This window comes from Mustela erminea, chromosome 16 (assembly GCF_009829155.1).
Source record: "Mustela erminea isolate mMusErm1 chromosome 16, mMusErm1.Pri, whole genome shotgun sequence".
NCBI classification, from domain to species: Eukaryota; Metazoa; Chordata; class Mammalia; order Carnivora; family Mustelidae; genus Mustela; species Mustela erminea.
Genome location: NC_045629.1, coordinates 36,683,470 through 36,697,048, shown reverse-complemented (window position 1 = coordinate 36,697,048; position 13,579 = coordinate 36,683,470). Strand labels below are relative to the sequence as shown.

The following is a 13,579-nucleotide window of genomic DNA, read 5'->3' as shown; positions in this document are numbered from 1 at the left end:
CCTCACTTTAGGAAGCATGCATCTTGGCAAAATTAGCTACAAAGTAAGTATCTACAAAGTGAATCATCTTTTACCAAAAATGGCATTGATAAAAATCAGAGCTATATCCCCTAGCAGAAATTCCAGGATGCTCCGTTGAACGTTAAAATTCTAAGGGCTCAGTAAAGCTGCTGGCAGTTTGGATACTATAAAAAGGCACATCGACCTGCTGAGATTGCTGTCCCTTGGTGTTCAGAGCTATTTAAGAACTCCCCACCTTCTGGAATCTCCTAGATGTTGGGCCAGCCATCAGAACTTCTCACCTGTCCCTACAATCCAACTATGCCCAACTCTAAAAGCACGCTTCCTAAAACTCGGCTCCCTTCCTTCTCTTCCTAGCTGGGCCATACAATATTTAACTGGGCAAGACAGGCATTTCACATTTTGTCACTTTGTGCTTCTTTCCAGTTCATGGTGAACAATGACACAAAATAATTCTTTCAGTTTAAAGCTGGAACAACTACAACTACTTCATTCTTAAGATTTAAGTTTATACATTGAACAGCGGCACCTGGCAGGCTTAGTTGGTAGAGCATGGGACCCTTGATCTTGGGGTTGTAAGTTCAAGCCCCACCTTAGTTACAGAAATTACCTAAAAATAAAATATTTTTAAAAATAATAAAGTTTTGAATGTTGAGCAAGGACTGTTGAAATGTTTATATATTTCCTGATTTCAAGAATATTCCGTTTATGGTTACTTGGCACATAAATGTCAACTGGTTTTAACTTTCTGGCAACCCTCTTTCTATTTCCCAAACATGAACAGTTTAATAATACTATTCAATCACTCAACGCATATTTATATAGAGTATCTACTGTGGGTCAGGTCATGTTCTGAGGTGTTGGGAGAACAATGAACAAAACAAGTAACCTGCCCTCCTGAGGTTACACTATAGGGAGAAAGACGATAAAAAAGATAAGTAAAAGAGGGTGGGGGAGGGACACCTGGCTGGATCAGTCAGTAAAGCACCGGACTCTTGACCTCAGGGTCATGAGTTCAAGCCCCATGTTAGGCGTGGAACTACTTCTCAAAAAAAAAAAAAAAAAAAAAAAAAAAGGTAAATAATCAACCTAATGGAATTATATAAGCCTGAAATGGTGAATACCTAAAATGGGGAAACCAGTCTCTTCTGAACAACATATGTTATGTGATATTTGATTCACAGAAAGAGTTTATGTAACATATGTGTGGTTATAAAGTGTAACAGTCAAATAAACATCTGTAAAACCACTACCCATCTTAGAGTCTTTGCATCTCTACATCAAGGGCCAGTAAACTTTTTCAGTAAAGGAACAAAAAGTAAATATTGTAGTTTTGGCTGGTCAAGAGGTCACTCATGGTCTCTGTCACAACTACTCAATCTGCCCTGGTAGAATGAAAGTGGCCACAGACTGAACAGGCATAGCTGTATTCCAATAAAACTTTATTTACAAAAACAAGCCATGGCCTTGATTTGGCCCACAGGCTGGAATTTGCTGATCCTTAAGTCAAAGACTCTGAAATGTTGGAATCACAGACTCTTAGAACATTGGAATCATAGGCTATTTGACCCAAGGGTCCTACAGCATTAGTTACTATCTGAATCACAGGATTCTAGAAAGTCACCCTCGAGCCTCAGAGTGTTAGAAGTATAGAGCTTCAGTCCTTACATGTTAGAATCATGTAGATGGTCTGGACATGAGTCAAGTTCTAGCCCTTAGTTGACCAGTATGGTAGCCACTAGTGACATGAGGCTACTGAGCATTTGAAATGTGGTGCCTCTGAGATGATGGAACATGATTTCAAAGACTGAAATGAAAAAAAAAATGTGAGAACTCTCAATAACTTTTTAGATTAATCACATATTGAAATGATTTTTAAATACATTTGGTTAAATAAAATATATCACTAAAAATGTTTTAAAAAGGTAAGTTAGTAAAATATACAGTATGCCAGGTGTTAAAGTGCTAAAGAAAAAACGAAGCAGGGGAGGACTAAGAAGTACTGAAGGCGGGGTACAACTCTAGATATTTTATAACCTTAACTTGACAACACAATTGGGAAATACTTCTTCTGATTTTCACTTCTTTTCAAATAATCCTGATCCCTAAACAGATGAAAATGTGACCAACAAGTTCCGCTTTACAGTTGCAGATATCAATTTTAATGTGTACTACCATGTTAGAGGAACAGGGAGCTAAAGCTCAGAAACCTGAAGTAGCCTGATGAAAATGCGTATTGCAACCATGCTGTGCTTTGGTAATTTTCACCGGAACCAGAAATAATACATCCCCTGGCAACAGGACATTTCAAAATGATTTGCTAAAATGAGTAGTTTTTCCTTCTACTTTTCATGGGAAAACTGTATTAATATGCTATCCATCTAACTTATGTTGGTAAATTTGACCAGTAATACACTGATTTTAATTTTTTTAAAAATATGATTGGAAAACCAATGATTGCCGACTGATAAGCTGTTAAACACTAAAAGAATACAGCTTCTTCAAAAGAATCCCAATATTCTTCCACTAGCCTCTTCAAATGTAAGCCAGCATAATCAACCTAAATGTAGTTATCATCATCTTACCAAAGTATATATAGCAACTGGCTTTGATTACATCAGACACTCAAGTAATGTAGTTAAATAAAATCTATGATACTTATAGGGGCTCATTTAAACCACCTTCTCAGTCTTATCTTTCAACAAATCTTCAACCACATAGTCTACCTAATTGTTGGCCTTTAACCTGCCTAGCGATCCTTATAATGTATGTAAGAACACGAAGGAAAAACATTGGTGGGAAGGAAGGAAGCTAACCTGTAGGGTAAAGGTAATAGTGGGTACATTAAAGGAATGTCCAAGTCTGGGGTCCTCAAACTTGTTGAGTACCACCAACAGATGGTGTCATTGATCCTTACTAAAATATCCACCTCAGAGATTATGTTTTTGGTGATCAGTAGTGGCTCATTACAGATCTTTTTTTTTTTTTTTAAGATTTTATTTATTTATTTGACAGAGAGAAATCACAAGTAGATGGAGAGGCAGGCAGAGAGAGAGAGGGAAGCAGGCTCCCCGCTGAGCAGAGAGCCCGATGCGGGACTCGATCCCAGCACCCTGAGATCATGACCTGAGCCGAAGGCAGTGGCTTAACCCACTGAGCCACCCAGGCGCCCTCATTACAGATCTTTGAAGGTCAAATGTCATTGAGTTGTATTTCATATCCAACACTAACTTTCTCAGTTTTGCTGACAGGCATACTTTCTCACATAATAACTCACTGACTGAAAAAAAAAATGAAAAAGGAGAAAAGAAAACTCTAACAATTGTAGGGAAAAAAGCACAGCAATAGTACTGAGAGAGAAGGAGGATGAGGAAAACTATGTCAAAAGCTATACCAAGAATTGCTAGGAGGTAGGATACAGTGTGAACTGGTTATCTGAACAGATGCTGCAAAGGAAATATTCACTACAGTGATAGCACTGGAAAGAGTATACAAAAAATATCTGAATATGTGTAAACTTAGGGTGCCTTAAATTTATGTGGAAATCAAGACCACTGTCTATAAAGTGTTTACAGTTAGAAGTGAAAGTAGGAGAGGTGTCCAGTCATTACACAGCCCTAAAAAGACAAAGAATCCTTTTGTTTCCCCCATCCTGAAAACTCCTCTGCCTCTCCATTCCCCAGGAGCTAGATCTGACAGAAGAAATCCTGAAGGAAGGAGAACCAGCTGCACACTTCATCGTGTCATCGTGCCAGAAATTCTGGGGAGTGCTGAAATTCAGCTCCCCTTTACATCCAGAGAGTTTCAACATGGTCCAGTCCCCAAAACTTGCTTTATTTGAATATTTTCAGCCCAGACTGGGATGCATTTTTCCAAACCATCAGCCAAAAGCAACTGCCTTTAAAAAAATATCTCAGAAAGGCAAAAAAGTGGCCCCGGGTACCAAAGATTAATCTACTGGTCTCACTAGAATTGCCGTCATATATGTCATCTGTTCTTAGTTCTCCTTTCTTATCCTTCCTTGCTTCTCTCTACCCATGCTCTATGCCCACATAAGTTGTTTGGCTCTGGCAGGCAGCACTCAGAACTGGAGTTTGCAGACCCCACGTTAATGACAACAGCAAGGTACATGTAGCTATATATGTGGCAGGTGTTTTGTTAAGTGTATTACAAATACGATTTTATTTAATTCACTTAAAAATCCGTATGACATAGGATGTATTTTATCTCTATTTTACAAGCGCAGAAACAGGCCCTAAAAGGTTAAGTAACCTGCCCAAGGTCACACAGCTAACAAACGTCAAAGCATACACTTGAAACCCAGCTAACTAACTGTCTTATCCCAAGCAGAAATGTTCTTTACATTAAGCCATTAGGCCTGTGCCCTGAAATCATACAGAGACCTGAAATCCAGCCCTAGTCGTACTGTTTAGCACTTTTGTAGTTTGGTAAATTATTTAATCCGAGTCCCGAGTATGAAACAGAGTAACAATACCACCTAAGTCTGTGACCATTAAATGAACTAACAAATACAAATATTTTCTAGTACAGTGTTTATGGGTCACTAACCAAAAATCGCTATATTCAACCCCGTATACCTTCTGTTTCTCTATTTGATTTATTGAGGCAGCCACAAAAAGATTAAGCAGAAACTGTGGGTCATCAACCAAGTGCAACGTTAATGGTCTGTATCCTCTGTCTCCCAGAGGCACTGCAAAACCAATGCAACTGCATTTCCTCCACGTCCCTGGTTGTAGTGAGTCCAAAGCCCTAGACAGAAGAATGTGGGAGCCAGAGCCGGAACAGGAGCTCTTAAGAAACTCTGTCTCACAACCTTCTGCTCCGCTATGAAATCAAAGAGTTACCTCTTCCCGCCCCACCTAGCTGCTTCTCCTGGAACCCTCAGGGGCTGCGAAGCGTGCCTGTTCCTCCGAGCATTTGATTCTAAGCGAGGAGCCCTGACCCAGCCCCTCGCCCCACTGGGCGCTGCGGATTTTTCCAAGCGTGTCACCTCCCCTGGGCCTCAGGCCCGACCCTCCCTGCTGGGATAAGCTGGCGAGCTGGACACCGCCCGCCCAGGTGCACGAAAGCCAGGCCCAGGAGGCTTCTCGCGGCCCACAGCTTAGCCCCGAACTCTGGCTTCTCCGGAAGGCGTTAGCCAGCCCCAAGCCTCCCCAGGCTCGTACGCTGAGGCTCGAGGGTCCCCTGCGCGCTCCGGCCGATCCCTCGCCGCACCGAGCCCAGGGTGCACTTCCAGCGCGAGGGCCGTGTGGGCCCCACCGCGCGGAGTCTGCGGGCCCGGTTTCTCCCCGAGCGGGCTCTCTTTCTCCCGCAGGGGATCTGTGGGTTGTTGGGGCCCCGCTACACCAGCCCCGAAGCAGACAGAGGCCCGCACTCACATCCGGCTCTCAGTGGGGTAAATCAGGCAGGGGTGGAGACCAGGCAGGAAGAATCCACTAGGTATCCCGGGCGCAAGGATTCACAGGAACCCGAGGCCGAATGGGCAGAGGGGCGGGGCGGTTCGGGGAGTGGCTAAGGCGAAGCTCCGCCCACTATGGCCTCGGACCGCCCGTACTGACTCTTACCCGAACCTAGGGAGTAGACCCGTGCTTCCACGTCTTTTAGAAGATGGCTTGCTTATGGAAGGTCCCAACTCAAAAATGAGTTGCTTGGTGCACAAAAAAATTTTTTCAGAAGGATAAGCAAATTAAAATATTTGAAAAATTTATACTACTATCTGAAAAACAAGGAAAAAATCAGAAATGCGAACTCCTAAACATTCTTATTTACAACTTTTCAATGAACGCACTACCCGAGTCATTTTGCATCTGAATCTCATTTAATTCTCACAATTTTGTGACCTACTTAGTGCCATTAACCCCATTTCGCAAATGAGAAAACTGTGATTGAGTAACTTGAAACACGATAGCTGAGTAATTGGTTTACTCGCCTGAAGTCACAGATTCTAAGTAAACTAATTTCAAAGCATCCTGCTTTACTGCTACTTGATGCTGCCTACAACTAAACAAACTACCATGGGAAATACTGCTACATCTGACTACTAGAAATTGAGAACGTCTGCCCAAGGAAAACAGGGACAAAATCATTCAGCAAACACATGAGAAAAATATTTGTTACAAACCTGATATTAAAGGAAGGATTAGTATGTAAAGTATAAATTGATTTAAAAAAAAATAGAAAAATAGGGTGGCTCAGAAAGCATCTGCCTTCAGATCATGATCCCAGGGTCTTGGGATCAAGTCCTGCTTTGGTCTCCTTGCTCAGGAGGGAGCCTGCTTCTTCGTCTGCCTGCTGTTCTCCCTGCTTGTGCTCACACTCTCATTTTCTCTTTCTGACAAATAAATAAATAAAATCTTTTTAAAAAATAGAAAAATGAGCAAAAGATATATTTTTTGTAACTGCAGAAGACAGGGGCACCTGAGTAGCTTGGTCCCTCAAGTGTTTGCCTTTGGATCAGGTCCTGATCCTGGGGTCCTGGGTGCCTTTGGATCAGGTCCTGATCCTGGGGTTAATTTCCTGGTCCTAATCCTGGGGTCCTGCTCCACAGCAGGAAACATGCTTCTCCCTTTCCCCCCTGCTCCTGCTTTCTGTCACTCTCAATCTCTCTCAAATAAATAAATAAAATCTTAAAAAGATAAATTGCAGAAGACTATGGAAAATGAAACAAATGAGGACTTTCCTAAGTAAAAAAAAAAAAAAAAAAAGACTTTTAATCCAAAAAACACAAAAAAACACTTTTAAATAATTATATCATTGCAAGTGAAGATTCATTCATTTATTTATTGAACACCTATTGGGTGCCTACTACAGGCCAAGCATTGTTCTAGACTTGTGATTAACTAGTGACATCAGAATTTTCTATACTAGAAGAACAAGTAAGTTATTAAAAACAAATGAGATGATTTCAGATAGTCATAATTACCATGAGGAAAGTAATAGAGGGTGATGTGATAGGGAGGACATTGGGGATAATGGAAGGTTTTTGTTTTGTTTTGTTTTGAAGATTTTATTTTTAAGTAATCTCTATTCTCACCATGAGGCTCGAACTCACAGCCTGCAAATCAAAAGTCACGTGCTCTAATGACTGAGCCAAGTAGGTGCCTCAAATGGGAACTTTTTTGGATTGAGTATGAGGGAAAGTCTCTCTGAGGCAGTGATATTTGATTGAAACCTGAAAAACAAGAAAGAGCAAGTCATTCAAAGATCTGAGATCAGAGGAATGATAGACAAAGACAGAAAAAGACTTAGCCAGTTGCAGGGACAGAAACAAGACTTTCGTGGTTGGAGGACAGTAGGGAAAAGGAAGAGAATTGCTTTATTTTGTTTTTACTGAACGTTATAAAGACAAATTTGTTTAACTTTTGCTTCCGATTTTACATGTAAGTGAAAGTCCTCAGATTTTTAGGTGAAATTTAGGTGAAAGTTTCAAAATTTCAAAAATACATATCCTTATCCATACCTAAACTTCCTGACTTTGGGCTCTACTAAAATAGGGAAAGAAGTAGAGACGAGAGTGGTTTTACATTTTTTTATATTTTTATAGTTTTAGTACCCACTATGGCTTCAGCTCAGGTCATGATCTCAGGGTCTTGAGATGGAGTCCCATGTTGGGGCTCTTTGCTCAGTGGGGAGTCTCCTTCTCCATCTCCCTTTGCCCCTCCCTCCATTCTCACACACTCTCTTTCTCTCTCAAATAAATAAATAAAATCATTGAAAAAATAAAATAAAAAAAAGAAAGATGAATAAAAATTAATGGAGTAAGAAAGAGTAGAGTGGATGGGAACAAGGGGGAGGGTGACCAGTGTAATGGGAAGGAATCCTGACAGAGAGAATATCATGTAGGGAGGTCTGAAGCTCATTGTAGAAAAGAAAAGATAGTGTGCCTGGAGTCAAGAGAGAAATATTACAGACTTACAGAAACTAAAGAAACATGACAATTAAATGCAGCACATAAACATATAATCAGGATTTGATCTTATTTGGGGAAAAAGTGGTTGCTATCGAGGACCGCTTGGGGGCAATAAACAAAATTTATTTATTAAATAATAGTATTCGGTCAATTGCAATTTCCTGAATTTGATAGTTGTACTGGGACTAAATAAGAGAATATCTTTGTTTCTAGGTACAAAGCATCATGATATCTATAATCTACTCTCAAAAGATTCAGCAACAAAAAATAATAATTGGAACACAATATAAATGTTACATGTAATATATATAAAGGAAGATAAAGAAAATTTGACAAAATGTTAACAATGGCTGAATCTAGGTGAAGAAATGTAAGTTCGTGCAATTTTCCTAAGGATCTAAATTTTTTTTTCAAAATAGAAAATTTCATTAACATTTCACTCTGTTGGGATGCCTGGCTGGCACAGTAGGTAGAGCATGTGACTCTTGATCTCAGGGTTTTATGTTTGAGCCCCATGTTAGGTGTAGAGATTACTTAAAAATAAAATCTTTGAAAAAATTTACTCTGGCTAAGATATCAGAAACTCAATTTCAGGATTCTCATGGCATCCAGTTATATGAACATATTATTTAGGAATATTGAGGTAACTATCGGTAGAAATATGTAAAAATGGTTCCCTCTGGATAAAAAGACTAAGGTTCAGAAAAAAGTTAAGAAGAGACTCTATATGTTTTTTTTAAATATACTTTAAAAACAAAGAAAATAAGGATATTACTAATGCAATCATAAAGAAATGTGGGAGATTTAATGGGAAGACATGGAGGCAGCAATCATATAAAAGCATTAGACTTGAAGTTCAAAGACATGGATTATAGTCTTCTAGTCTTCCAACAACATCTATTACCTATGTATCCTTGGTTAATCTATTTGAGCTATAGTTCTTTTGTTAATTAATTTGACATACCCATTATTTCACAAGGTAGTTGGAAAGAACAAATGAAATAAGTATGTGTTATTGTACTATGTAATACTACATAGGTAATACATAAATGTAATCTAATTCTAAAGAAACTATGATTATCCTCCCTTATTGCCCATAAAAAAAAAAACACGTAATCCGGATAGTATGTACTCCATTTGCAGCTCATGTTTTCACCCACATCAGTCTTGAAGTAAGATTCAAAACTCTTTGATCCTTCCCAAAATATTCCACCCTGGTGAGAGATATTAATCTTTTTTTTTTTTTAAGATTTTTATTTATTTATTTATTTGACACACACAGAGAGAGAGAGAGATCACAAGTAGGCAGAGAAGCAGGCAGAGAGAGTGGGGGAAGCAGGCAGAGGCCCAATCCACTAAGCCACCGCCCGAGACGTATTAATCTTGCTAAATATTTTGAGGAGAAACCAAGGGCTTGCACCACACATCCCACAGCAAACAAGGTCATCAACTTTCTCTCAAGAGGCCTCCTCTCCCTAGTCTTTTCTGATGTGAAATGTTGTGGTTTGGGAGCAGTCAAGAAAGAATTATTGAGAGGACTTCAGTGCAAAAAGGGTGGTTCTACTAAAGCACATGGACAGGACCTATGGGCAGACAAAGTTCTCTGGGGTTGTAAGGAGAGGCTGGATTACATACTTTCAAGTTGGGGGGTGTTTAGGGATAGGGTAAGTCTCCAAGGAATTTGGAAGCAAATTTTCCAGGACCTTGAAGGACTAGCTGTTAGGAAAAGGTCATTTAATACTGTCTAATAAAACCTTAGTCATGAGACCCTTCAGATGTATATTAGTGTGGTGCATGTTTTGAGGATGATTGCTAACATATATACATTTATCTTGGGGGAGGGGGAAGGTATAGATAAAGGAAGTTTCCAAAGGGATTTTTATAGTGTCTTAGAGGTTAGGCTAATGTCAAAGGTTGCCTGAGGTAGCTAAGCTCCTTGAGGGAGGTACTTGTCAATGGCTGTAAGTTGTATGAACATTTAATTTTTTTTTTCTTTTCCCTCTGTTCTCCACATCGTTTTCTACTAAGACTAGCTTGGGCTTCACATTCTTTATCTTCTCTGGCTTCTCTATCTCCTCAAGAACTCCTCCTCCTAACTGTCAATCTCTTCTTCGCTTTCGTTATGTGGAATAGTTTAATTCTTCCAAGTATTTATTTCCAAAAAGGACCGCCTATTACTCTATCTTTGAAGGCAGCAGAAAATTATAAATAATAGACCGGTTTTTTTTTCCTTGCATACTTAAATTATCGGGTTTACCAGAGAATTTTCAATTCTCTTCTGGTGTTAATCCTATTCCAAAGCCATGACAAGCCCCACAGAGTATGGGCAGAAACCCTATAGCATGCAAAAGAGAACTGTCCTCAGGGCGCAGGCGCGAAAGGTCGGCAAAGTCCCACCCAATCCGGTATTCCCCTCCCCGTGAACCTGTGGACCGGAAATCGTTTAGCGGAAGAGGCGGCCTGGAAGGGGGAAGTCGCGTTTTCTCTGGGAGGACTGGGGAGAATTACTCTCCGCTGCTCTCCGCTGCGCTCCACAGCGGCCGAAAGGGTTGAAGGGTCAGTCCGCGAGTTGTAGGTCATGGCGCTGGCGGCTCGCCTCTGGCGCTTTCTGCCTTGGGGACGTCGCGTCTTTCCAGGACCTTGGCTCTCGAGGGGTGTTGCTGGCAGCCGCGGGCTGTGCTGTACTAGGCGACTCCGCGGCTTTGAGGTATCCCCGCCGCCCTCCCGCTCCTCTCGCTACTGGCTGGGCTCCGGCACTCTCTTGTTCAGCCTGGCTGCGCCGTATCGCCATGGGGAATGTGGTGAGCTGAGGAAGGAAGTACTCAGGGCCAGGTGTTCCTGGAGCTCCCCAGGTGACTGCGACGGACGGTCCTCTCCCTTTCGCAAGGATACTTCTCTGAAAACTGGGGTCGGAGGAGGAATGAGGCCCCCAGCCCCTTCTTCCCCAACAGTCCGGGAATCCTGCTGGTCTTTCCTGAGTGAAAACAGAGAACTGGGCGGGGGTGGAACTTGACCGCCGTGTAAATGTTTACTTTTGGCGATGCTCTACAGCGCCCAAGGCTCTTAGTCTCCCAGACTTTGAAAAGTTTGTGGTGTGATTTTGAAAATTACTACGACTTAGAAGAAGAGATTTTGTACAATTTAGGTTTAAAATTTTTCGTTTGAGTCTTTTGTTTTATCTGCATAATTTATGGAAAGGATGTAGGATTATTGTCATCCTGTCAGTGAGAAGTGTTATTTTAACCACTTTTTAGAAGAGGAAACTGAAGTCAGGTTAAATGATGTATCCAAGTCAAACAGCTAGAAATATCTTGGATTTGATGGCTGGTAAGATATCTACATGTATTGCATATAGTCACTGTGCTAAAAATAACAACTAGAGAAGATAGAAAAGGATAGAAAAAAATCAAGAGAGACTAGAAAAATTTTTAAGAAATAAAACTCCACTCTAAGCCAAAGGCAATAAAAAACATTCTTCCATGGGGCACCAGGGTGGCTCAGTGGGTTAAAGCCTCTGCATTCCCGCTCAGGTCATGATCGCTCAGGTCATGATCCCAGGGATCCAGTCCGCATCGGGGCTCTCTGCTCAGCAGGGAGCCTGCTTTCTCCTCCCTCTCTGCCTGCTTGTGATCTCAGTCTGTCAAATAAATAAATAAAATCTAAAAAACAAACAAACAAAAACCATTCTTCCCTAAATAAATTGAACTTGGGGGAGTTGAAACTCATATAACAGCTTTCTAGTTTTTCGTTGAGTTTTTGGAGCCCTTTACATTTGTTTTTTCTTTTTCCTAAATCTTTCTCTCAGCATAATGTTAATAAGTTGAGTTGGAGATATGTTCCAGGACTTTGTTGAGATTGGGAGGTAATGCTGAGTCGCTGAGATTTAATTTTTCTGTCCTTTTCTGTATGTGATCTGTGTTACAAAACACTTCTCTGAACGTTTATTTTTCAGCAGACTTGACTGAGTGCTTACTATGAATAAGGCTCTGTTCTAAGCTCTGGAGATACAGTGAACATGAAAAACAGAAACACCTTTCCTCATTGATGTTACAGGTTAGAAGGAAAGGTAGTTGAGTAAATGTAATTAGTGCAAAGTGTTTGGAAAAGAGAAGCAAAGTTATATTTAACCTGATCTTGAAGGGAGGAAGGGGGAAAGTGTGAACAATTAGAGATGAGCTCTAAAGAATGATTGGAGATTAATGAGTAATGGAAGATGAGGAGAAAAGACTATTCCAGTGGAGAGAGTAGCATGATATAGGCCCTGAGGTAAGAAAAAGTGGTATTTTTGAGGACCAGAAATTAGGACTAGAACCTGAAATAGAATAAACAGACAAAAACCGAGGCTGAAAAGTCAGGCGAGTGCCAGTTTATTAGTTATCTATTACTGCATAGCAAATTATTGCACAGCTTAATGGTTTAAAACAGCAAACATAATCTCACGGTTTCTTTTGTTATCAAATCCAGGTGAGGCTTAGCTGGGTGCCTCTGGCGGAAGGTTTCTCAGTGAAGGATTGAATCAGTGTTCAGCTGCTGAGGTTTCATTTGAGGGCTCAATTTAGAGGTAGAGGGAAAGTTATGCCTGTAACCTCACTCATGTAGTTGTAGGCATGCCTTTGTACTCACTTGGAAGGCTTCTCGAAAGGGCTGCCTTAAGACACAGCAGCTTCCCCCACGCAGGCAAGCAATCAAAGAAAACAGGAGAGAATGAGTGTCAAAGATGGAAGTTGCAGGTTTTTTTAACCTAATCTTGAAGTAATATCCCCTCACTTTGCATATTCTGTTTCTTTAAAGAGAGCCAGTAAGTCCAGCCTACATTTAAGGGAAGGGAATTACAGAAAGGAGTGAATATTAGAAGTACAGAAGGGAGAAATCTTTCTTCCCAGGATTCTTCCAGCTGGTTTTGGAATTACATTGACGTGGGACAAAAGGAACAAAAACCAAAGTTTTATTATGGAGGTCCAGTAGTGAAATTGAGACCCAAAGAAATGACCAAGGCAGGCAGTGTTTATATATCTTAAACTTAATAAATTTGTGAGTAATTGGCAGAATAAAGAAAACAGATGTTTGGGAGCTTTAATCAGTAAGGAATTTTAAGCAGAATTTAGGTTGAGGTAGTAGATTTGTAACATGGCTTGTTTCTACTGCTTTCTAGGTTTTTTTTTTTTTTTTAAAAGACTTTATTTATTTATTTGACAGACAGAGATCACAAGTAGGCAGAGAGAGAGAGGAGGAAGCAGGCTCCCTGCCAAGCAGAGAGCCCGATGCGGGGCGCCATCCCAGGACCCTGGGATCATGACCCGAGCCAAAGGCAGAGGCTTAACCCACTGAGCCACCCAGGCGCCCCTGCTTTCTAGGTTTTAATGTACCTATCTCTGATGATGAGGGTGACCTTTTACTTCTTAGTACCAGGAGGGTATTTTTCATATGGGAGATTTATTTCCTTTTTCAGGGGATCAGAGGACGGTCTCAGTGTCCTTGGACCAGCAGTTTCCCAACTAGCTTCAATTAGGAATAATCAGTATACCATTGTGGTACATTTTGGGGTAGCCTACCCTGGGCCCTGACAAAAGGCAGGAATCATTTTGGGCCATTTTAATTAATATTTCTGTATATTTTTAAATTGAGATA

The 13,579-nt window shown here is 40.7% G+C and overlaps 2 protein-coding genes across 5 annotated transcripts in view; one reads left to right on the top strand and one right to left on the bottom strand.

The window, feature by feature from the left end:
* The window catches only part of CPNE3 (copine 3), a 49,763-nt gene extending 44,229 nt beyond the window's left edge, over nucleotides 1–5,534 (bottom strand). The window contains exon 1 of the mRNA XM_032316230.1: nucleotides 5,421–5,534. The gene's annotated coding sequence lies outside the window, so the exon portion shown is untranslated. The remainder of the gene's footprint in view (nucleotides 1–5,420) is intronic.
* A 4,852-nt stretch (nucleotides 5,535–10,386) lies between these two features.
* RMDN1 (regulator of microtubule dynamics 1) overlaps nucleotides 10,387–13,579 on the top strand; it is a 50,914-nt gene continuing 47,721 nt past the window's right edge. For 3 of the 4 annotated variants that reach the window (XR_004279597.1, XM_032316202.1, XM_032316203.1), the window contains exon 1: nucleotides 10,387–10,658. Coding sequence is in view for 2 of the 4 variants with exons in the window: in XM_032316202.1 (XP_032172093.1) it covers nucleotides 10,530–10,658 (129 nt within the window). In the remaining 2 variants the exon portion in view is untranslated. The remainder of the gene's footprint in view (nucleotides 10,659–13,579) is intronic. The other variant, XM_032316204.1, reaches the window with a different exon arrangement.